The sequence below is a fragment of the Pleurodeles waltl genome, chromosome 5 (genome assembly GCF_031143425.1).
Source record: "Pleurodeles waltl isolate 20211129_DDA chromosome 5, aPleWal1.hap1.20221129, whole genome shotgun sequence".
In the NCBI taxonomy this organism is placed as follows: Eukaryota; Metazoa; Chordata; class Amphibia; order Caudata; family Salamandridae; genus Pleurodeles; species Pleurodeles waltl.
Genome location: NC_090444.1, coordinates 1,770,363,860 through 1,770,390,316, shown reverse-complemented (window position 1 = coordinate 1,770,390,316; position 26,457 = coordinate 1,770,363,860). Strand labels below are relative to the sequence as shown.

Here is a 26,457-nt window from a genome sequence, read left to right as displayed (position 1 = left end):
AATTCAAATGGTGCACACAATTTCACCGGTAATTCTTTTACCTGTGGTACTCTAGCCCTGTCTTGCAAGTACCAGATCCATTGTATGATTCTAGCTAGGGGCACTATTTTCTTCCCTTGTTCTTGAATTACATGTACATAAGTATTTCCTTCTTGCACTGCGCAGAAACCTAAAGTCTGCATTATTTCATTTGCCAAATCACAAGCGCGCAGCTGCATATTATTTTTCACAGTGACCATATACAAAAGTGTTAGGATTTCTCTCAAATGAGGGCTATTCTTTTTCCAAAAATCAAACAAGCTAATGAAAGTCGGCTCTTGCTCCTCACATTCTGGTCTCTCTCGTCCGTGTTATCAGTTAAGGAATGCATTTTGGCTGCCAAAAACCCTGGCTCACACGAAAACTCAGTGCAGCTCGGAGCTGTCTTAACCCCCTCATTACTGGAATGGGACAAGAAAGATTCTTCAAAAACAGCCCTTTTACAACTTTCAGTCGGGCTAATTTGCTCACGTAAATTCCTATTTTCATGTTCCAACTTCCTACATTTCTCCTGCATTTCTCTGTAAGAAGATAAAGGTATCCAGACCTTTCTGTCATCATTACTTCCAAAACACACGTTTTCTACATATGTACAACAGGAATTATTTCTCAAAGCATTATCAGGCATTTTAGCTACACATGCATTTTCTTCTGTAATTCCCCAAACAGAAAACAATTCACAGTTTTTCTTAGCACCATCAGGCAGTTTATCAACACATGTATTCTCAGACATGGTCTGCCGTGCTACTGTGATTCCCCAAACAGAAAACAATTTCTGTAATTCTCCAAACAACAAAAAAACAATTACACTTTTAAAGTGTGCACTTCGAAATCTACCAACTCGTCAACACCCTCTTAATCACCTCTTAATGACCGACCCCACGACTCCTGGTACCAATTGTAGTGCTTTCCTCTTATCTAGTTTCTAAGCACTAACATAACACAACAGAAATGCACTTCTGAGGTCAAAGAAGACTTTTATTGTTGTTAATTCTTCCCCAACCACAATATTTATGAATGACGAATTAGTAGCTTTCAAGTCCGCGTTAATCAAACAAAATATATCAGTTTGCAATATACACAGCAGGTTATATTTATAAGATATTGAATGCAAAGCAAAACAAATACTTCACCGTGTGGGAACTATCTACAGCTTCATCTTTCTAAGGTCTGCAAGCTGATGACCCCTGTCAGCCGCGAGAAAGAGAGATTCATCTACCCACACGGGATTGCTGGCAGCCTGCGCCAAGCTCCAGCACGAGGTCCGGCAGATTCGAATCTGACCCTCTGCAGCCTGTTACATTTGTTACAAAGGTGTGCCCCCTCCTCTCAGACCTGGGAAACTGAGCAAGCCTTTTGGAGACTGGCCAGGTCTCCAAGACTACTCCTGTTCCCAAGCTCCAGCGGAGAGAAAAACAACACCCCATGTACTCTCTCTTATCATGTCTAGTCTACTGTGAGAAAAACATCTTGGTTCTCTGGTGCAAAAACACAGCTTGGAAAAATACAGCTTGGATTCTCAACTGCAATGTCTAACTCCACGTTAAAGGCAATAGGCAGCTAACCTAAGTATCAAATGCAATGTCTAGTGTCATGTCAAAGCCAATAGGCATCTAAGCTGAATACAAAATGCAATGTATAATATCATGTCAAAGCCCATAGGCAGCTGAGCTGCTTATATCATGTCAAAGCCAATAGGCAGCTGAGCTGAATACAAAATGCAATGTATAAGATCATGTCAAAGCCAATAGGCAGCGGAGCTGAATACAAAGTGTAACATATGATATCATGTCAAAGCCAATAGGCAGAATATCTAATAGCATGTCAAAGTCAATAGGCAGCTAAACTGAATACATCATGTCAAAGCCAATAGGAATGCAATGTCAAAGCCAATAGGCGGCTAGACTGGATACAGCATGTCAAAGCCAATAGGCGGCTCAACTGAACAAAACATACCATGTGCTACTAGTGAACATTGACTAATATGCGCAGTGGTGAAACACAAAGTCATTGGTCAAAACAAAATTTAACAAATGGCAGTACAGGACCATGTGACCCCCTTCTCCTCACGCCTTCCTCAGCCACCAAGGACCCCATCCCTTATCTAAGAGGGGAGGGAGGCAGCATGGCTCCCCCTCCTTGAGCCTTCTGGGGCCCAAGGACCCCATCCCTAGAGACCTCTCTTCATTGTAGGTGGGTGCCGCATTGCCTACCTGCGGCATCTGCGGTCAACACATTGGGGCTGGGGGGAGCCCCAGGACTGGCATTGCTTCCACATGGAGTGAGCAGCTATCTATGCTTGCTTCCTCTGGGTGGAGCAAAACAGAACAGAAGTTTGCTCCCAACCAGCGGGAGCATGTTTAAGAATCCTGCTGGGTGGAAGCAGACTTTCATGTTTACATTTAAATATGCTCCTGCCAGACAGGAGCAAACATATGTTTCCCTGCACATGCTAGTGCAGGCAGGGAATCTACTGTGTCCCAGGGGTGGGTTCCCCCGGGACACAGTAACTGAGCCGGCCCAGAAGATGAGGTCCCTGGGGCCTTTGTAAGGCTCGGAGTGTGGAGCATAAATCCCACTCCCCCTTTGTTTACATTTTAGGGATTGGTTCCCCAGATCTTAATTATGTCCTGGGAGGGGGTCTGAGTGCCCTCTCCCTTCATTTAATTATTCGACCCCAGGGGATGTGGTCCTCTGGGCCTTTTTAAACTCAGGGGCATGTGGTCCTACTCCCCTTTTCATTGAATTTTGGCCCCAGAGGATGGGGACCCTTGGAACTAATTATGCTCTGGAAGGTGGGCTGTGCGCATCTCCCTTCTTTTTTACCTTGGAGCTGGGGTATGGGGTTCCCCCGGCCTCACAGAGGTTCAGGGGGCAGTGTGCGTCCCTTCCCAAAATAAAAACATGCGTTGCCCACCCGGCACCTGGCCCTTACCAGGGTGGTTTTATTGAAACTAGCATGGAGCCCACTCTTGTTTTTTAAATATTTTTGCAGAAAATGTGTGCAACCTCCGTGAATTTGCAGCAATATTTTTTTTCTCCAGTTTTTGGCCCCAGACCTAGGGGGTCAGGGTATCCCTACCTGCCCCCTTTGTCTTTTTGCATATATTTTGGAATCGGGACTCAGTCCTGAGTCTTAAGATTGCTGCCATCACTTTCTGGTTGATGTGGTGGCAGCCAATCAGATCTGAGCAGGAGATGTATTGGTTCCTCGGATTCTCTGCGGCATGACATATTGACATTTGTTTGAGTATTAATTGCTCAAACAAAAACTGAATAGATTTACACTAAGCGCCTGATTTAGAACTCAGCGGACGGGTTACTCCGTCACAACGGTGACAGATATATCGTCCGCCGAAATCTAAATCCTATGGAATATAATGGGATTTTGATTTCGGCAGATGAGATATCCGTCACCGTTGTGATAGAATAACCTGTCCACCGAGCTCTAAATCAGGCCCTAAATCACAAAAAGCACTCTCTCTGGACCAAGATCTAGCTTTCTGTTAAATTTGGTGTAAATATATTAAGCTGTTTGGGCTGTACCAGTGTCTAAATTTACTCTGGAAAAATAAATGAGAAGAGACGCGTCTTGGGATTACCTTTTTTCTCGCACCCACTTGGCAGACCAAAACTTTCCATGCACCAACTAGTCTAAAATTAAAACTTTTTTAGAAAGTTTTGTGGAGATTCGTCAAACACTGTCAAAGTTGTTAGCTACACAAAATTGATGTATCTTCACAAAAGTTTCAAAACTAGTGTGCCAGTCACTTCAGCTGCTGTCTGGAAAGTTTTGGGGTGATTTGTCAAGCTGGTCGAGAGGGGGGGTCCCAAAACTAATTTTCCCCATGCAATTTCCTATAGGGATTTTGAACACAACTACAACCCAAACCAAATAACAAAATTACATCAAATTTGGAAAAAAGCTAGATCTTGGTCCAGAAAGAGTGCTTTTTAAACATTTTGTGTAAATCTGTTCTGCAGTTCTGGAGAAATTAAAGAAAAAAGATTTATGTAGAGATGTGGAAAGTCTGCAGATCTGACAGATCTCAGAGTGAGATCTGATCGGTTGCCACCACTTAAACCAAGAAGTGGTGGCAGCCATATTGGGACTTTGGACTCAGTCCCGAGTCCTAAAAAACATGGTAAAAAAATACATGGGGGCAGGATAGGGATATCCTGACCCCCTAGGCCTGGTGGTGGGGTCCCAAAGGGACTCCTCTTCAGGCCAATTTTGGCCCCGGGGACCCCATCCCCAGGGGCCCAGCCTTATAAAGAAAGTTAGAGGAGGGCACGTGGCCCCCCTCCTGTGCCGATTTCAGCCTGGGGCCCTCATACCCTGGGGCCCGGCCATATATGCAATGGGGAGAGGGCCCACACGACCCCCTCTCTCAGGCATTAATAGCTCTAAGGATCTCATCCCCCAGGGTGGGCTTATGCTATGTACCGTTTTGCCCACCCCAGAACTTAGCGGTTTTCCTGCCCCTATTGGTGTGGACAGGAAAACCTTGCTTGGCGAGGGCAATTTCAAAACTCCAATCAAGAGTAAACACGAAGTCTGCTCCTAGCTGGTGGGGAGTGTTAAAAATGCTCCTGTCAGTTGGGGGCGGTCTTTTCATCTGTTTCCCTGCCCTCACTGAAGCAGGCAGGGAAACAGATGAAAAGATTGCTCCTGTCTGCAGGGAGCAGCATTTTTAGCTGCTCCCTGGGGGGCATGAGCAATGTCGGCTGTTGCTGGAGGCAGGGAACCAGGGGGTGCCGCTGGGGCCTTGGGGCTCCCACACAAAAGTGTAATGGGTGCCCTGAGTGGGCATCAGGGCACCCATCCTTTGCTAACTGTGCACTTGCAGATGGGGTCCGTGAGCCAAAATCGGACCGGGGAGGGGGGCTGTGTGCCCTCCTCCCCCGTAAATATAGTGGCGGGACCTAAGGGGATGGAGTCCCTAGGACCAAAATTGGCCAGGGGAGGAGGGCCATGTGCCACCCTTTACCAACCAAAGGCACTGGGCTTTCGGGGATGGGGTCCCGGGGCTAAAAATGGCCTGGGAGAGGGCTATGTGCCCCATGCCCACCAAAAATACTATGGGGATGGAGTTTGAAATCAGCCCATTGAGGCCAACCCCTCTGCCGAGCACAGCCTTTGGTCGTGTGCAGCGGCAGTTGGATTAACATATGGTAATTAAATATTACTTTAGGTTAAAAAAAAACTAGAAATTCACTGGAAAAAACAAAAGTTATAGGGACGTTATAGTTAGGTTCAGATTTTACAGTTAGGTTCAGATCTCAAGAAATTACATCATGTGCTCTAAGTTAACTATAACTCACTCCCTTGCCTTGCACTGCTTAATGTCACATCAATCATGACTTCTTCTATGACATCATTGATTATATCACCGTCACATTTGCAGTAAAGTTAATAATGAGAAACTGTGCGGATGTGCCAGTTATAGTTACCCTAGGGCACCAGTTATAGTTTCTTGAAATAACTATGACTATAACTGCTGAATTTCTATGGTTTTATGTGTGTAAAATCTGAACCTAACTACAACATCCCTGTAATCTTTGTTTTTTTAGTGAATATTTATCTATCTAGATACAGATGTAGATAAAAAGACAAGTCTTCAATGAAAAAAATGAAGTTTAAAATGATGTTATAGTTTGGTAAAAATATCAGTTAAAAGGCAATATTTGAAACTGTAAAAACAACTGAAATTTACCAGTTATCATTAACTGAAGAAACTATAACTCAGGCTCCCACCATGCACAGTGGTGTCATTAGTGATGTTATCAATGATGTCATAGAACATTTCATGAGTGGTATAATACATAAAGTCACAAGCAGTGTATGGCTGAGGGCCCAAGTTATGGTTTCTTCAGTTAACTATAAATGGTGTTCAGTGTTACTTAGAGCTGAAAATGTTTCACTTTAACTAACATTTTCACCTGACTATAGCGTCACTTTAGCATTTATTTTTTCTCAGTGAAGTTGTACTTTTGTTTAACGTAAAGTAATATTTTATTACCATAGCTTACTATACCACCCTAATGCTGTGCCCAGCCTTCGGCCATGTGCAGCATGGGGTTGGGCGTGGGGCCAGGCCATGTGTCAGCCCACCAAAAGGGCACCCCGTGCTATGGAAGGCCATGATATTTTTAATTTCACCCCAGTGGATCCCCCTGCAAACCGCCACCCCACAAGGCCTCAGGGGCAAAGTATCCATCACTGATGTAATTCTGTTCAGCCATTTAGGCTGTAGTGCTGTTCAAAAATCACTATTTACAATTTATGGAAAATAAGGTAAAAAGGTGTGTGTGAAAGCAGGGTTGATTGCAGAGGCCCCCTAACTTTTTGCCCCCATTGTTCACTTTTTGCTGGTATTTTCCTTACTCTGATCTGACTCTGATGGTGCCCTGGCTACTGCTAACCAGTCCCAGGGCCTGTGCTCTGTGTAAAATGAATATGCAAATTACGCTAATTATAATTGGTAATATTAACCTACCTATAAGTCCCTAGTATATGGTAGGGCATGTAGGTTTAGGGACCCAGCCTAGGTAGTGCACCCATAGGTACACTTCTGAGGTGCCAAGTGTCATTTTAAAGGCAGGCCTGCCTTGCTGGCTGCTTTTAAATTAAAGTTATATGCAAATTCGACTTTGGAATTAAAAGTACTTCCAAAGCCTTAAACTACCTTACTTTTACATATAAGTTTACATAGGTGTGCCCTATGTGCCTCTAGGGTTGGGTGCCATTAAACTATAGGCAAGGACCTTATAAACATTGTTGTATAAGCCCTAGTGATGTAAAATAGCCAAATTAGTTTTTCCCTCACTGTAGTGAATGGCCTCCATAGGCTAAGATGGGGAGACTTTATTTTAATTAACAAAGTCACCTTAAGTTCCAGATATCAAATTAATTGTTATAATAAATCCCACAACTTGCAAGAGTTCTAAAGCTCTACCTGAATGTTGCCAACTTCAGCTCTGTAGTGCTCTTCTCTGATTGGCCAGGCTGCCTTGATGAGGTGTGAAGTGGCCTGGGCTGAACACAAAGGATGTGCCTGGGGGAGGAGATCTGCCTCAGCAGATGGTAAAACAGGATGGGGGAAGAGTGGCCAAACTGGTCTTCAAAGGCAGGGAAGGACATTTGGAGCAGCTCAGGACTTCCCTCACATCCTGCAACCCCAGACAATTAGGTGCCCTCTTGATTAAATTAGGAGAGAGCAGGAGAGCGGTGTGTTTAGGATTTTTAGCCCAACCCGTGGGTGGGCTCAGCCAGATCTAACCTCCAAAAAACACTTTCAGCCATGTTGGATTTTTGAAGAATGTTGCTCCCTGGGATTGATTTTTGCCACACTTCCCAGGAAGTGGTCATCAAAGGGGGAAGGGTCCTGCCTGTGATTGGATAACCGGGACCACTCTGCGTTCTACCCATTAGCAAGGATAAATGTGGCAGAGATGCACCCACACCTCTGATCCCTACAAGGAAGAACATCAGAAGAAGAAGGACTGCCCTGCTGCACCCCTGACCTGCACCGGGACACTGCACTCTGAAGGGCTGCACCAGCTGCACACTTGGGCTTCACCACAAGAAGGACTTTGCCTGGCTTCAACTGGTTCAAGAAGGGATGCCCTGATTGCTACAGGTGAAAAATAGCTAACTAGAGTCCCCTGCATCAAATCCTGAAGAAACTGACCAGCTGACCACTATCCAGTGCCCCTTTTGGAGTTTGAGCCAGGGGCATTCTGGGAGTTGGAGTACGCACCCTCAAGGAGCAACTCAGAGCTTCTGGAACCTTGGGGTGAACTGTGGACTTCTAAAGGACTTCTAAAGGACCTTCAAAGACCTTCTAGAAGAAGATCCAGAAGATTGGAGAACTTTTGGTAAAAAGCTCCATAAAGGGACAGAGTCAACCACGACCCGGCCTAACTTGTAAGTTCGTCCTGCTAAAAAGCTCCGGAAAACCGGACTTCCAGGACTTCTCCAGGGGCTCTGAGAAAAGTGATCCAACGACCTTGCATCAAAATCGGCTTGCTGAGGAGGGTCGACCCCCGTTTGAAGGAAAAAGCTAAAAAAATGTGACTAAGTCCGAACGTAGAAAATTGACCGGGACTTCCCGCGCAGCGTATCCAAAGAGGGCTCCAGAGACTTCGGATCAAGATTCAGGTTTCGCCTGGACGAGGATTTTCGTTCCGAATAATCGTTGAAGTCCGAAAGTAGAAATCTTCACCGAGGTCTCCTGTGACTCTTATCTTAAGAGGGCTCCAGGGAGGTCTGATCGGACTGGCGACTTAGTTCCGCTGAAGAAAATCTTCAAGAAAACGGCTAAGCCCGAAGGTAAACTTTAGACCGAGACCTCCCGCTTACTGTATCGGAGCAGGGTTCCATCGCGGTCGGCCTTAAACTTTGACTTTGCCCCGGTCGAGGTGCGACCAGGTGGGCTCTGTTTGTTTCTATGCGCTAGAAAACATTAATTCTTCAAAAATTCCTATCTCTGGTTCCCCTTATCCGATTTTAACCGTTTTGGTGTCATTTTAAAGATAAAAATATAATCTATGTTTATAAATTGGTGTTGGATTGTGTTTTGTGTTTTACTTATTTACTGTTTTGTGATTTTTAAATGCTGTCCACATTTGTCTTCTAAGTTAAGCCTTGTCGCTCGTTGCCAAGCTACCAAGGGTTGAGCTGGGCTGAATTTATTGAGACATAACTGGACCTAAGTGGAAGTTAGTGGCCTATTGCTAAGTGTAGGTACTTACCTACGCTTACCAATAATTTACTTTCCAACAGGGGGTAGTAGTAGAAGTACCTTGAACCCCATGGACCTTGTGGGTGGTCGAGTTTAAAAATAAATTATTTGGGTTACTTACCTACGCTTACCAATAATCTACTTTCCAACAGGGGTTAGTAGTAGAAGTACCTTGAACCCCATGGACCTTGTGGGTGGTCGAGTTTAAAAATAAATTATTTTGGGTTACTGCAATTCTGCGGGACTCCCGTTGCAGCCATAGAGACTCCCCTGCTCCAACGTGAGTCCCAGTGGTGCGCAGGGGCCACACTGACTCCAGCGAGGGTTCCTCTGAATCGGAAAACCATCATAAACAAAGGGATGTGTGTCTGTGGTGGGCTGGCCATGTACTGGCGGTTCACCCTGTGGCTAACTCATCCCACGCACAGCCGAAAGCTATTAGCAGTGAAGGGTTGGCTGGCCAACGGCAGTTGGCCAAATGGCCTGGCTTGGGCGCAAGGCATGGCCATTTCAGCCAGGCCCTGCGCCCAAGCTTTGGCTGTGTGCAGTGTGGGGTTGCCTGCCCACGGGGTGCAAGGCCCTTCAGCCAACACCACGCTGCACGCAGCTAAAGGCTGCATGAGGTGAGGGCTTGGCCGCCAAGGGTGGTTGGGCACAGGGCCTGGCTAATTTGGCTAGGCCCTGCGGCCGACTCCACACTTTGACCATGTGTGGTGTGAGGTTGACTGCCTGAAGTAGTGCAAGGTCCTGCATGCAGTGCAGCCAGGCCCTACGCCAAACACCACGCTGTGAACGGCCAAAGGCTGTGCATGGTGAGGGGTTGGTTGTTCGTAGAGGGTTAGGTTCAGGGCCTGGCCCTGCAGGTAACCCACGCTGAACTCAGCCAGAGGTCTTGCATGGCCAAGGTAGCCACCCACAGGGGTTGTGCACTGGACCTGGCCACACTGCGCACGGCCAAAGGTAATAATAAAATATTAGTATATGTTAACAAAAACCAAGAAATTCACTAAAAAACACCAAGTTTAAAGTGAGATTATAGTTAGGTATGGTCATAACTTACTTTGCATTAAAAACAAAGCTCAGAAGTTCACTGAAAATAACAAAGGTTAAAGTGATGTGAGAGGTGAAAATGTCAGTTTAAGCATAACATTTTAAACTAAAAAACAATAAACTTCACCAGATATAGTAATTTCATGTATCTATAACTCACGGACTGCTTATGACTTCACATATTACATCACTCATGGCATATTCTATCACCTTATTAGGTATATCAATACAACATCTGAAATTACATCATTAACAACAGCACTGCGCATGGTGGGGATGCAAGTTATAGTTACTTGAAATAAAAATAACTAGTGAGTTTCACTGCTTTTTAGTTCAAAATATGACATTTAAACTGACATGTTCACTTAACTATAACATCACTTTAACCTTTTGTTTTTTCAGTGAATATAAATACACAATCTTTTTGTAGTCTATCATCAAGGATGTACATGAGTTTACAATTTGTTATTTAAAAATCCAGGGAAAAGTACTCCACATTGAAGTATTTTTAAGTTTCTGACTGATTTCCTCAAGGTGTTAATGTTCCTCAGTGTTAACACCATTCTATAAACTTCCTTTCATTCAGGTTTGGACGTCCTGAAGATATGCCTCTGGGAATTATTCAGCATTCTTTTCTTTGTTAGTACAATTATGTAGATGAATGTTTAAAATCAGAGACATCCAGGGTTAGTGTATTATATCTGAAGAACCAATTTGGATATAGCATGGATACTGGGGATCATGAAGGAACAGTGTGAGGTGTGGCCAAAATATTTTGACCCAACTAAAGCATTTTGTTTGGATATGAAGAATTGATTTAAACAATTCAAGGACATGTTCTTGTCCTAATACTGCTTCACCTGCTTTTAGGACAGGTGATACAGCTGTAAAGGAAAGGCAGAGGATGAGTAAAGGTACTAGAAGCCTTTTTAAGAGCTACTCCTCAGGGTGTCGTAGGTGCTGGGGAGACGTCCTGTGCACTAAGGCGTATTAATACAGTGGAAATTGTGAATTTTCATGCAATGTTCACTGCAAAGAGCACTGTGCCTTTCACCTCTCCTCACTGAACTGACCTAGAGTCATTCTGGCAATAGAAGATAGCCCGCAATTAAAGCAGGATCCGAAGTAGTAATACCTCTCTTCCTCTAGCAGTGACCCCAATGTGAAGAAGATCTAATTCACACTCTAGAGGATTACTAGAATTCTACTGTTCACTAAACTAAGGGAGTGCTACTCCATTTGTTTATGCTACATAACTGCATCATCTTGTGCTTAGAATGCTATACTTCTCAAAACGGAGGAGGCACCTCAGAAGCTACTAAGAGGACAGAGTAGAACTCATCTTCAGTGTCCCAAACTTCTCATCATTGGTGTGCTCCTTTTACCAGGGAATGGGGGTTATTCTTCTGTAATGGAGGCTTATGTATTTTGAGTTGTTTGACAAATTAGTGGAGTATTTCGCTAAGCAAGAGAGGATGGCCCCCTATATTTCTCTTATTGCTATAGCTGGCTGTAAGTCGGATGAGTGAAGTCGTAATCAGTCTGTACTTGTGTCCTCCATCATGTGCGTGAATTTTTGCAATGATTTTTTAAAATGTGTGCATTCTACAACCTTTATTGAACTGAACAAATTTTATTGGGGCATACTCTAGCACATATTAAAAACAAAATGGTAATAGCACATGTGTAAAGGTTTATGATATAACATTAACATGTTTCACTGTCTAAAAACTTTCAGCAGTTTCAAGAGGAGCTGAGGATGTAAAAATTGCCAATTACTCCTATAAAGAGAAAATAATTGTTTCTTTATATGTTACAACTGCAAAATTTTGGATTATTGTGTTTTTATTTTCAATGAAATTAGATAGATCCACAAAAAACTCTAATATGAATTAACTAATTACTCTACAAATGTGTGGATTAGTGAGGAATTTGCAGTAGAGCAAATCTCCAGATCATGAATGTAGTACTATGTGGATCTTAAGATGCAATTTACCTTGTCATGGAACTCTATTTGCACATAATGATCTCTAAGATCCTCTGATGATCTCCAGATTCATTAGTCATGTTAACATGAGGCAGGTGATGTAAGATGCTCCAGGCGTTACTTAAAGTGTCAGAAGGGAATTCTTCGTAAATGTGCCCCCTGAAATAGACACAGCTCTTCAATAACTATTGTCCTGTAAACCGGTTTCTTGATCAGATTCAACCAAATAGAGCCTTTTTAGCATTTTGTAATGCTTTGTGCTGTGCGGCACCAATTGACGTTTACAGTATTGTAGTGTGATGGGACAGAACAGCACTGAAAGGGTGCATGAATCATCAAGGGGCCAATCCACAAAGAAACATTTAAGAATCTGAATTATTTTGCTGTAGGTTTTTTCCTATCAACTGCATATAGTTCAGTCCAATAAGAAATTCACAAAGATCACCCGGGATTACACATGGATATTGGCACAAGTCAAACATTTTTATTCATACTCCCATTACCATCTACTTGGGTGCAGTTGTCCACAAGGCGGAAAACCGTAATGAATAAACATTGTGCAAATGCCCATCAGCACATGTTAATGTCATTACTTTGTAGGTGTCCATAATTGGCCATAGCATTATTGATTTCCTGGATACACCCATGTCCCTACTACAAGAATAAAATACGTATATACAGGTTTTTCCCTTAAAATAAATTCAAATCTGCAATGTGTGGGACTAGAAATTTGCACAATTTATTTGCTGATTAAAGATTTGGGATTTCCTCATGTAAATTCAACGTTATGGATACACCAACGGTATTGTGAATTGAGTCCCATAAACCTTACCTTAGCATGTTCATGCCTGTTCACAATGTTCCAAGGGCAGAGATTTCCCACCAGTTCCTAAAAAATTTCTTAAATCTGTCACTCTCCCTGTAAAACATATTCTGCCAACATGTGACATGAATTGCGGTCACGCTGGATGAAAATCTTGTGAAAAAGTAGGGCAGGATAAAAAATGCAGTTCTCACTGACCTATTGCTAAAAATGAATACCCACGTTTTTAGTAAGCAGTGCTTTACCTGGTGACCAGCTCAATTATATATTTAAAATATCTCCAACAGAAGATTGAATATACCTAAAGACTGACAGGCACTTTAAAGGAATGCAGTCGCTCGACTTCATTTGTACTTCTAAACGTCTACTAACCTTCTTTGTAGGAATGACAGTTGCCTTCTCTTTTTTGTGTGCAGATAATCGCCTTCGATGAGCTTAGAACGGATTTCAAGAGCCCAATAGATCAGTGTAATCCAGCACATGCGGTGAGTGCCATCAGTTGTGAGTTCTGGTGCATTAAGTATTCCCTTTTGTTGCGATTGGGTTCCACCCATATAGTAGGTCTGGATTTGTTGCTTTTTTGATCACACGGTTTTAGACTGTGTACTGCGGGTAAGCATTGTTACTTGTGTCCCACCTACGGTAGTCACATAGGTAAATGGACTGGTAAATGGACTGTGCATGTTTTCCACTAGTGTCCGCCTTTTAGGATAAGGATACTGTGACACAGCTAGGAAAGAGGCACTTGGCTGGTTACATGTGAACGTGTGTGCACACAGGTGTGCACATGTGTGCAGACTGCATGTGTGAGACCACCTTCCTAAGGAGCATGGTAGCCTGCTGCAGAGGGGACTCTGCAAGGTTAGATGTTGATCTGGGATGGGCCTTATAATATCAGTGGTCACTCATAGGTAAGGTCAGTAGGATTTACTGGTTCATCTGTGGTGTCACTGTATTATACACATAGAGAAAAACCTGTCTTACAGTTCAGTCTCATTTCCCTTAGACCTACAAAGTCCTGTAAGGTATAATACTGAAACTGAGATGAATCATGTGTACCCAGTTTGAATATGCAGGTCCCAAGATCCAACATGTACACTTTATGGGTTGTCCAGAATTCTCATATTTCTCCCACTTAACGTCAGAGTCCAGGCCTTTTGCCTCCCTGCTGGGCCACTTTAATTGCTCTGCTCCGCTGCAGAGAGAACAAAGGCTTCCCCACAAAAAAGGAGTAATTAACAGTGCTTCACTCAGCTCCTGAGGAGGAAAGGGTGGGGAAGAAAATCTGCATCTGTTAATTAGCTGCCACACTGTACCAGGGTTGGGACAACTGAGGTCCACTGAACAAATGAGGAGGCCCAGACCTCTGTAACAAACACAGAAGGGTGGCTTCCCTATGACGTTTTGGTGGGAAAGATCCTGGCAGTGATGTGAGGTGGGGTAGAGCAGAGGTCTGCACAGGAGATGTGAACAGTGGCCACTTGACAGTGTCATCTTGAATAGTCCGAGCATGGTGTGCAGGAGGGTTGAATGGGGCAGTGGGGTGCGATGTGGCACCCTAGGATTAGCCAGGGGTGCATGGCTTCTAGAACTTTCAAGCCCCAAATAAAAACTCTTACACAAGGGAGAGAAAGAATTGTTGGAGTTGAACACTGGAATTAGACAGTGGCAACGCCATGGAAAACTGGAAGGGAAAGTCCCCTGGTGCTCTAATTGACTAATGTCTACAACTGACCACAGGATCAGTGATTCTCTTCAGGACCAGTGAGGTGGGTTCTCTTACAGTCTCTAAGGACCAGTTGACTTCTGTGCCCCAACAAGTGGAGAGGCTCACCAGACTCCAAGAAAAGGAGAAGCCTGGCATATGGACCCAGTGAGACCAGCTCCCCTGAGAGTGTGCCCCTTTAGGGGTCATGAAACCTGCTGAAACTTATCCTGGTGGCTAGAGCTTGCCCCTTGGAGAAACCTGAGCCCAAGATTACCAAAATAGGCCTAATGGGGCCAGGGTTATGCTCATTTACAGATTCTTGCCCTTTGATCCCCCCCACAGAAAGCTGAGAGCGTGCTGCTCTACTCAGTTTCCTTGGAATAACCCTGGGCCTGGGGGGTCATTGTAGGATTAATTAATTTTATTTTGCAATGGATGCATGCATGGGGCCACCTCCCAGATTCACTTTGTGCCTGGGGCCCCATCAGTGGGTGAGGGCATTGGGAGTGAGCCCAGTGCAACAGAGGAGAGCCAGCACAAGGTCCAAACAGTTGAAAAGCACCTCCACATTCCCTGTGCCTTTGCCCACAGAGAGCTGCTCCTGCTGTAGGTGGTAGCAGCAGAAAGAAAGATGCCAGCCTCCACCCTGCACCAGAGGGGCACTCGCGATAGGAGGGAGCAGCCTACGGTCGAGGGGCCGTGGGGCTAACCCCATTGCCCCCACTATCCATCATTGCCTGTGGAGTCCCAAGTCAGACCGGGCCACTCAAAACATAAAAAATAGAAAAGGAGGACATGTGGCTCTCCCAAAAAGCGGGAGAGCTGCTACTCTGATTTTCAGTGCTCCTGGCTGGAATGCCCCATAATGCCAAAGCAGAGGCGTACCTTTATACTTTTCTGCCTCTTGTGAGGCCACAAAGAAAGCAGGGGCCCACCATCATCTCTAAGGAATTTCATGAGGGCTGCAGGAGCGAGCAGACCATCTGCTTTGAATATTATTTAAAACTGACCCTTAAGTTTCTGGGGTCTTGGAATCTATGACTACCAGGATTTTTACCACTATTTTGAGGCACAAGGCTGGAGCTTTTGCTCTTAAACTGGGAGTACAGTAACCTCTATGGGTTAGTTCTTTGATTGAATTTTATGTGGCTTTAATGTATATAAAAAAAGACACAAAAGCACATTATATTTATTTTGATTGTTTTATTAGCAATGCATGGCTGACAATGTTATTTGACAAACGTTGAAATGTTTTATTGGTGATAATGATTTATTTAACCTGGGTTATTGTGACAATGTGTTTTTTAACATGTGGATGATTTGACTTTTAATATGGTGGACCTTTGACAAAGCAATGCCTTATATTAATGTGGTGACCTTTGACAAAGTCAATAGGCTTGCTATATATGTTGTTGTGGTGACACCTTGACAAAGCCTTTTGGCCTCTTTTATTTAACGTGATACTCCTTGTACTATGATGTTCTATCTGGCGTAGGTAGGGAGGTGCTATCATTTTGGGAATCATGGCCCATCAGTGGTCAAATGTGATTTAAGAGTATCACCAAGGTATATCTATCTGCCTGATGGATTTTAAATTAATGCATAGTGGTTAGTAGTGTAAGTATCCTTTTCTAAAGAAAAAGCAATGGCTGGGCAATCATTTATTGAGTGTTATTATTGCGTGCCAGCGAATGGTGATTACCAGCTCACACCCCCTCCCCGGAGTAGGTCCTGCACTGCTCTGCTTCACTACCCTGACAGAGTCCATTTTTACAATGGGATGATTGGCTCCCAAAAAGGGGAAATTGCTGACCTATTACTTGTGTAGGTCTCACACCCTGTAAAAACAAACCCAATTTCTCACACCTGTGCTTCTTTTATCCAAGTTTGATCAAGTGTATAGTTTGAGTAAATAAAAGAGAATGCTTATTTATTTGAGCAAGAGGCACATATAAAAACAGCTTAGGCTGAGTTTGACTCCATCCACAAGTGGTCAGCCATAGTGGGGCATGGCCAAGCTCCAGAAGATGTCAGGCGTAGTGGAAAGCGGCTCTCACCTGCAAGTTCAGAAGCCCTTAAATATCTAGCACATCTTAACATCAGTGCATCAAATCTGTGTGCAAGAACAGCCCAGCACCTACTTGTATAGCTGCTGAGATGCTGCCTTGCCATTTCAGAACTGCAGCAGCACCAGACGGAGCCAGCATAGTGCACTGTGGGGAGGCAGGGCCTGGGCTGCACCAAGAAGCAGGCCAAGGAGGGAATGGAATGAAGGAGGCTCCTGACAAGGCAGAATTAAAGAAACACCGTCCTGCATGAAGGCAGTAAGATCCGCTCTCACTGTGGAGAGACCGGGAGCCCATACCATGATTAGCATTGTCTCTTAACCTTTTGTTGAGGCTGAACGGCGCTAGGCCAACTGTAAGGCCTACGGATACACCGTGCGGGAGCTAGATCTTCCCCAGACTGGTAGACTGTATGAGGAGAGCTAAGGACCATCCTCATTGAACTAGGATATAGATTAGGTGGAGGAAGAGGTCTCCCCTTCATTGGGCCATCTCCAGGGGGAGCCTTTTGGATGTGACCCCTTGTCCCTGTGAAGAAAGACATTCACCATCTCAGTGGGGGTGTGATCCATAGCCCCCAGACATGAGCACCAAACTCAGCAAGGAAAAAGAGATCCATCCAAAATGATGCTTGTGGCTCTCAAGCCGACGCGCCCCGCATTAACTGGCCTACATAGTCTTTTTGAGCCTGCTCCAGGCCCTGAAGGCACTCAGATACCTCCCTTGCCTGTCGTGGACATGCCTCCCATAGCCTGATCTGAGGGAGCAGCCTCTGAGCTTCAGTGAATGGGGTATTACTCTAATGACTGGCTTCGGATGGTTCACTACAGGTCAACCTCCATCCACCTCAATCCTCACACAATTGGCAGTTGTCCCCTCCTTGTGATCAGCTGCTCATGACATCACCCATCCACCCATCTAGCATGGAAAGAACTTTTGCAGTTTTTTCCATATACAGCCAATCTTGGCCTGAAGGCATTAGAGCGCTTTACATGAGGGCAATATTAATTTACATAGGTCACATTTTTGTTATTGGGCACAGGGAGATCAAGTGGTTTGCCCAGAACTACAGGATGTTGAATCGATGCTGGGACTCAAACCTGGTTTCCCAGTTCCAAAGTTGGCAGCTCTTGCATTTAGGCCACATCACTGCCTGGCTGAAAGCGGACTGATCATGAAGCACTTTTGACTAATTAGTGGAAATGTTATGTGAGCAATATGTGAGTCCCGTCCCTGATAGGTGGCAAAGGAAACAGCAGCACAACCCATTCTATTTACTCTATCATGATATACACTAAGACCAAAAGGATATCCGGAGTATTACTGGCGAAAAAAGATGATGCTCGTATGAGCCACAAACCACATCACCTGCAAGCTTATGCTCTGGAGCAAAAAGATAAATTTGATGCTACGTTTTCTGAAAATAATATTACGCCAGTACACACAGAGACCAGAACTGCGTAATTTCTTTGACAATATGGTGCAGTTCTGCTGTATTCAAGTGGGGTAATGCAGCAACTTTGCTCGCTTGCTGCGTTGTGAAAAAGTAGCAAATCTGCAACCATAGAAGTACTCCTTGAAAGGATGTAAATTTACTCCTTTTTAGAATTCACGATCATTGTCAATTGTAGGCTTGGAAAGTTATGCCATGTCTAGTTTCCAGGTATACTACTATCAATCACACACCCAAAAGGCTGATGGGACTAATGCTTGCAAATCCCTTGCAAACTCTCGGACTGGCATTCCTAACCATTGTTTTTCACCCACTGTGCCACGAGTGCCTCATTTAGAATTTAGCATATGGAGTAAAGGCAGACAGGGTGGCAGAGCACTTTGCTGCCTTTACTCCACCCACCAAATTTAGAGATATCCGCCAGACCGGCAGACATCTCTATGCGTTGGCAGGAAATACCATCATGGCAGTTCCTGTCAATGTAGGAAAAGTTTAACAAAAGGCTCTGTCAACCATGAAGGCCAGCTGTCACATTTTTCCAAAGTTTCTTATTTTTCAAAAACAAACTTCCAAACCCTGGAATTTGCTTTTGAAATGTAAAAAGAGAAATTATGATCCCCACTCAGTTTTCTCCATGGGACGGGGTTAGTTTGCACCAGGCGGGCGGACCTTGAGTTGGGTGAACAGGGTACTCCATCGCCGCTGCAACAGAGCACCTGCTTGCCAAACTCTAAGTGAGCACCAGAGGCCCACCTAATGCAAACCAGTAACGACCCCGCTCCTCAGTGGAACAGCACACCCCAAACTTTGGTCACCTTACACATTCACACCGTGGCCCATTGTGTTTTTTAGTTGAGAATTTTGAGTTTCAGCCCTGCCCCCCGAATCTGACTGACTAAGCCACTCCCCTGTATGAGCCTTCAATACTTACTGCTCTTCCCAGCCAAGCTGAGGACATCGGTGGCGCAAACATCTTTGATCTGTAAGGAGCCTGAAGCTGCCTAGGATTGAAGCCAGCGGTATGGAACATCTGGGCAGGCCAAGACAGGAGACACCAACAAGAAGACGTTGATGCGTGGGCTGGAACTAGCTGAGAAACCCCAAAGTCCGCGTCCCACCTAGCTAACAACCAGTTAAAGAATCCAAAATGTTGGCGCTACCTGCGTCTACTGCTGACATCAGGACTGACTCTTCTGGGACTAAGGATGATGAGGAACAGTTCCATCCACATTGGATTCTGAACCTAGAAGAATGTCACGCATCAGCCCGCAAACTGCAGATGACTTTATGAGCATTTGTAGCAAACCCAGGTGCTGAGCATGAAGGGCTCATGAGCACAGGCTAGTGCTAGAGGGTGAATATGTGGAAGGCTGGTGGGAAAATATCAGGGACGTTGCATGCAATTGTAATGTGTAATATCCTAGCCCATGTCAGGAGGAAGTCAGGCGGGTTTGCAACGGATCAGTTCCACATAAGCGGATGCAGGTTGCTACAAGAGATGAATGCTACAATCTGTCATAGACATGGCTTTGTAATGCGCTTTACAGGTAAGCATTAGGTAATACTTTGCAGACATAAGAATTTTGGGGCCTCGAAGTGCTTGATGGAACGCTTTTGATGTACACTGCTCAACCCACCCCTTATTTTTCCACATTTTACAGCACTGAAATGCTTGGACAAGATGAACTTCTAATCCAGCCCTGCAAGGGGGTTTACAGCTCAGTTTGTTAGCGAACAATAGCTCTTTGTTTCAGAGCAGGACGAAGTATCAATTGCATAACTTAAATCAGATCATTTTATTGACGAATACTAGCGGTTTTACCTCTTCCAAGACCATGGAATGACTCAGGCATTCACTAAACATATTACAGACCTGCGTAAGTGCACCTGAACATACATTTACTCCACCAACCCCCAGCTTTTATTACAATGCCAGCACGCACATGTAACCTGTAATGCCGGGCACTAGGCCATCTTGCAAAAAGATATCACACACTTTGCAATCCTCCAGGAAACACACCTTACCAACACCGAGTGTGAGTGGCTGTGACACAGATGGTCAGGATATATATTTTTTTTTTTAACACAGTAATCAGTCTATGCCGGGAGTATTAGTGCGCGCTTGAGCTTTTACAATTAAAATGTAGAACATGGATCTAGAGGGGTGTTCTGTAGTTGTGGGGAGCCCCCTGAATTGCAGAACGGTACACCTGCCTCAGTGCATTTTGCTAACATGGGGGCTTTCAGCGTCCTTGGTCAGTGTATCTGTCTCGTTAACACCAGTCCCTGTGACCCCGCACTGTGGCTGGCGGTTGTAATTGTGTCCTGGGCACAGGCCTAGATAGGTGGCACCTGTCACAATCAGGAGTGTTCTCTGGAAAGTGCCCTGAACATCTGTCGGAAGGGTCCTAGCTTGGGGATTCAGGGATCTATGGACAGCAACACATCTGCGAGCTAGAGTACTCACCTGTTGATGCGCTGTACACGTGTATAGACATGATCTTCTCTACATTGTATACATAGAAGCTGATTCTGGGAGCTTAGTACCTAGCCAGGGCCCTTTCTGACCACAACCCCTGCAGCTCGCTTTACAATGGGGTGCACCACCAGCTGGTACCCCACAGGGAGACTGCAGCCCGCTACACTCTGTGGAACCTTCTGTAGGACTCCTGGACATGAAGAAATAGCACTTTTATTGCTAAAAATGTGGGTTCCATAGCAGATATGCTGAGTGAAAGGAAAACCTTTAAGGTTTAAGTACACGGTGTCTACATAAACAGGGATACGAACAACACCACATAAACCGTTACATGCAGAGCTTAATTTGTAAAACAATAAGTGCCGGGGCTCTTTTCAGGAGGCCACCGGATGTTATGTCACCCATTGCCCCTGCCAGCACTGCTAGTGACATCACTACTAACCATCACACGACTACAAGTATAACAGTTCGAGGCCCACGGGGCTATAAGAATGTCTTGGACAGCTGAATTAAGAATAACTGATGTTCTGCTCATTTCTAAATTACACACAGCGCCACCATGTGGCAGCAGTCAAAAGTGCTGGTGCTGGGCACCCGAAACCACCGGCTCAAATTAAGCACTGCTTACATATGTTGCAAATGAAGATACACTCTCTGGAAAAAGCGCTCTATTCCCTAGTGGCTGATAATACCGCTCTTCCGCAAAGGGGCATTCACACGGGGAGTTGCAGGCTAAACTGAGCTCCCCCAACTATACAAAGTGTAAAGATTTGAAAGGCGCTGACAGTGACAAATCTAGCTGTTTTTTTAACCAGACTAATACAGACTGAAGCTCCCCGCACAAGCATTACTGCCTTCAAACACCGAATGGTCATATCCTTCACATATACACAGACAGACGTACGTGTGGTGTTTATCGCCTACTGTAAGCACGTATACACCTTGCAAGCAGCTATTGAGCAGTCTATGTGAGATGAGTAAATGTGCAGAGCTGCACTGTCTCGCCTGTTTCATGAACAGACACCAGAATTAGATACACAACCCTCATTAGCAGAGGATAACGTACCTGCAGAGCAGCTGGCTGAGGGGGAAACTCTGGGCAGTGATGGACACCCCTTGGAGGTCTATAAGACCTATCAAATATTATTAGCACAGCGCTTACTGGAAATGTACCAAACTGCATGCGACAAAGGCTCCATCCTCCCTAAGGATGCCATGCTTACAGTGCTGCCAAAATCAGGCAGAGGCACAACAAATTGATTGTGCTATGAACACTTTATTCTAAACCTTGTCAATTCTAAATAATTCCACCCCCCCAGCGCCTTGAGACCCTCACTGGTGAGTAGTGCACTCTACAAATACTCTGATTGATTGATTGATTGACCAGACAATATTGCGGAAGATATTATACAGAAGACCACAAAACATACTCTGCCATCTTATCCTCCCTGATCAAAATGGGTTTGTACCAAAAGGAAATCTTGGTGCAAATAAATGCTTTTTATTCCATGTCTCGGATCACGGCTCATCTGATCTTGCTTATGCTGCTGGTGTTTCTATAGACATGGAAAAGGCATTTGATATGATACCTTGGAGGTAGTTATAGCATATCTTGAGAGGATTAGGATTTGCTGAGGGAATTCCCTTGTGGATCTAACTCTTATGTAAACTATTGTTTATTTTGTAACTATATTTTATTAAAACAGTTAATTATGCATCAGCACTGGTAGCTTCCACTTCTCCCCCAGGCTCATACTGATGCATGTGGCTGTTTCTCAATCTCAGAATTACTATGGAGGTCAATTAAGCGCTTGTGAAACTGCATCTGGAAACCACCCCAAGTCTTTGTTGCTTCTCCACAAATATTTGCAACTAATAATGTGCAGAGTCTTGGTCGGCATGCAAACTGGTCTATTCAGTTTCAGGTTTATCTCCTCAGCACCTCAAATAAGATCAGCACAGGCTTTCAAAAGTGACTTCATGTTCTGACTAGCCAGGGTGATTCTGATGGGGTGAATAGCTACTTCATGTTCCACATGTGCTTTACCAGCATCTTTAAATGCCATGGCTGACATGCTAACTGACCAACTTATTCGTCTTCACACAAAGAATCAAACAATGAACTGTGAGCCAGGAAAAAAACTGCAGATCTTGCTGTCTGAGTTCGAAAGTCACTGTGAGAATGAATGCTATCAGAGCAGATACCCAATACAGAGGGGAACAAGGCAAGGTTGCCCTCTTTCGCCTTTATTGTTTTGCTTGGCCTATCATATGCGTAAAGAAGGGGAATACTATGGGATATTGTTGCAAGGCCAAATACGTATCTCTTTATACGAGGATGATATATTCCTATATCTATATAATGCTCTCAAAGGCCTCTCGGTTATCCTGCAGAACGTAAAAGAATTTGAAAATATCTCAAGCGGGATAGAAGCACGTCTCCCATGTTCACCCGACTGACCCGAGTGCAGAACACTGTCTTCCCAACACCTGCAAGGCCTTAAATTAACAATGTATGCTTTCAAGGTCTTAGGTGTGGACGTGTTTAGAAGGCCAGAGGATACCACAGCAGGTAATCTAAATAGGGATTTAACTTCCGCAATCAGTCACTGTCTGGACCCCCCCACAATATCTCCAATGGGTATAGTAGCTCTATCAGTAATGATTCTCCTACACAAAAGATCTACTACTTCTCTACTGTACCAAGAATACTATTCAGAGTATACTCTACCATACCTACAGCCTGCGCTTTTAAAGACCTAAACAAGGTCCTGACAGAATCCATTTGGGGAAATAGTATGTGGAGAGTGGCCATAACCAAATTGTTCCATCCTGTGCATCAAGGGAGATAAAACACCCCTAACTTTGAAACAGATTATGGAGAGGCTTGATTCTAGAGGGTGTTTCTATAGTTGATGACAGGCAATACAGTACACATTTGGTATATAAGGGCCACCTTAAAAGGAATGACCGTGGCCGATTTTCTCCTGGGAACACAGCCGCTCCCCACTTGAGTTGTCCTCTTGGTGTCCACAGCCAAACATTGCTGGCGTAAAAATCTGCAAAACACTAGACAACAGGAGGTGTATGCCCTGGAAATCCCAATCTGGTCCCTTCAGTTCTGCAGGGATGTTAAAGAGGTGGAAAACAGAATGGTATGGAATAACTCTACAATTATACAGATTGGACACTCTTATGATCCTCACTCACTCATACATTGCCAGAATAGAAGCAGGTGTAAACCCACCATCTGGCCAATCCCTGACATGTGCAGCACTATACAAAACCACTGTGTCAACCTTGGCTCAAATTCCAAATGATCCAGAAATTGGTAGGACTTTAGAAACAGCTAGCACGAGGTGCCACTGGCATATAATCTCTAATCTTTACAAATCGCTCAGATCAAAACAATATAGGAATCTCTCTAAATTTAAAGAAAACTTAGAGGATGACATGGGTGTAGACCTTATAGGCAAGCAGTGGGCAGCCACCCTTAAATATGTACATAAAGCTACCAGGAACACGTGACTAAAGTTCATTCAATTTAATTATATGCACTGCACATACCTCACCCCATTCAAATTGCACATATTTCCAGAAATCACCCACAATTGTCCTAGATGTGAAAGGTCCAAGGCCACTATCCATCATATGACATGTTTATGTTTTATGATTGACATCTTGTGGGTCGAGATGATGGATCATATAACTCAATGGATTGGCAAACACTGAAGTTGAGACCTAAGACAAGCAAGTTCTTATGTTGTGTCATTGAGCTATCTATGACTATAAATGCGAGAGCTACTCCGATGAACTGGAACCCACATCACAGTGACAGAATGGCAAAATAGAGCTCAAGCCGAGGGCGCCATAAATAGGCTCTCGAGACATTGATTTAGGAGGTATATTGAGACATCATCTTCAGATATCCTACCACTGAACTCAGATCAGAAGCCAGATTTTAAACCACCATGACCTGTTTACATTGGCCGGTGCCATAGGACTGCTATTTTGTCTAATCTAACCTTTACTAATTGATATGTGGTCACTGTTGGTCACATCCTTGACACTGCTTAAGCCATGACACCACATTTGATTCAGTGCTGATCCCTTCTTGATTTACTCTTGAGTTTAGAATTTTGTTCTGGTGTGGAGCTTTATCCTTGTAAAATGAACACGTAATGAGCAGTAGCAACTGCTTCAAATATCTTGTAGTTTAAGTGCAATAGGCACTTGAAATGCAAATACTTAATGAACGTAACATATAAAAAAGGTCAGTCAAGTTGCTGATCCACATTACTTCGAGAAAGACAATGAGATTTATCATCTACTCCCATTGACTTGGCTCATTATGTATTATTACAAGTCTTCTCCCGATGACAGGAAACTTCACATGGTAACTACCAGAGGGTCTTCCTCATTTGCATAAATCTCTCCTCAACACATCCTCAGACTGTGTTCCTCTTGTTTTTTTAAAAGGCTGCCTTCCTGAATCCGTGGGTGAAGTTCTTGCTGAAGTGCTGTCCGAGAAGTATTTGTTTTACTTTTGGTTCATTTTATTAGCATAAAAGAGTTAAAAGGTAAGTAGTCACTTCTATGATTTAGCGAGTACGCATGATTTTTGTTTCCAAATGTTCATTGGAAGTAGTTTTGTTTTAGGCTTTTATAATGACAATTACATTGCAACGCGTAAGGGATCAGCAGGTAAATCGAGAGGACAAACTTTTGCATGCAATTAGCAGTGATGAGGCAGCAAACATGCAAGGAGGAGAAACCAAAAATGTAAATCACAATATAGAAGTTGTGCATGGTTGTCTGTCTCTGGGAGTGGATTCATCCTCACAAAAGTAAGCACTGTTAGAGGGAAGCGAAGAACTCAGTTCATCATTATCACTAAGTGGTTTTTTTCTCCTGCTGAGCCTTGTTCCCTTATGGCTTACATCAACCTCAGGCAGCTGGATAAATTAACAAAATGATCCCAGCATGGAGGGCAAGCACATTTCTGTGGAAGCACACAACGTCTGCCCAATCAAACACTCCTGGCCCCCAAACATGTGGGCAGAGCCAAAGACCATTCCTGGTGGTTCTCCTCGCTGTCAAGCCAGACCACAATAAATGTTAACCCAGTTCAGTAGACTGAAATCCAAGCAGGAAAGTTATCCCTCAACTGGAAAAAATGTGATCACGCCACATAGACCTTAATAGAACCCTCTGCCTACGGATGCCAGATTCAAAGTCAAAGTGCGTTACCCAAGGCCAAAGCCTTCTGTACAAGAGTTAAGGGTACATGCAGAGATCAGGCACACAAAATGCCCAAATAAGGAATTTGAGATCTGCTACAGCCCAGTCCACCTACCAGTTCAAAACTTTAGGCTGAATGCAGGTCCTTAAACATAGATGGCCCAAGGCTCGGGATCAGGAGCGTAACAGAGGCCCCCCCAATCCCCAGGGTGACGGGGCCCCCAGCCTTACCCATACTGAAGGGGGCTCCCTCATCCCCTTGTCATGTGAATGTGGGGGTGCTCTTCAGCATATCTTGCGGGGGGAGCTCACGTTTTGTTGCGCCACTACTCTGGATTACCTGGACACTTTCTTCTCCACTAAAATAATTTATTTTGTAAAAGAACAATAACAATATTAAAAGAGATGAATAAAACAGTTGAAAGAAGAATAAGGCTCTTTCACATTAGAATCAACCCTGTTTCTTCTGCTCCCCTGCATATTTGGTGCATGAATGTGATAATATTAACTTTTTGATTAACACATTCTGCTGCAACTCATTTTTATTTTCTAAAAGAGTCTTTTAAAAGCATTAAATTTAAAAATTGGTTGATTCAGTCCAATAAGTGGACCAATAAGTGGAGGGCATTTGTCCATTGTTGATTTTATGTATTCCCAACTCCTTGTCACTGTGACCAGCACAGAAAGATCCTTTAAAGCAGGGGTTCGTAACCTTTTGACTTCTGCAGATGCCTACTTAGTCATTACTGGAACCCAGGGACCCCCTCTGAACCATTATTGAATCCTGGGGACCACCACTGAGTCATTATTGGGAGCAGACCGCGGATTGCAACCGCAAAACAATACAGAAATAAATATTCATCA

The 26,457-nt window shown here is 44.2% G+C and overlaps 1 protein-coding gene and 1 pseudogene across 1 annotated transcript in view; one reads left to right on the top strand and one right to left on the bottom strand.

The window, feature by feature from the left end:
* CNIH3 (cornichon family AMPA receptor auxiliary protein 3) overlaps window positions 1-26,457 on the top strand; it is a 443,940-nt gene that overhangs the window by 144,972 nt on the left and 272,511 nt on the right. Inside the window, exon 2 of the mRNA XM_069236797.1 lies at window positions 13,063-13,131. Within this exon, the coding sequence (XP_069092898.1) occupies window positions 13,063-13,131 (69 nt within the window). The remainder of the gene's footprint in view (window positions 1-13,062; window positions 13,132-26,457) is intronic.
* On the bottom strand, window positions 22,063-22,418 carry LOC138297438 (small ribosomal subunit protein uS10-like; annotated as a pseudogene).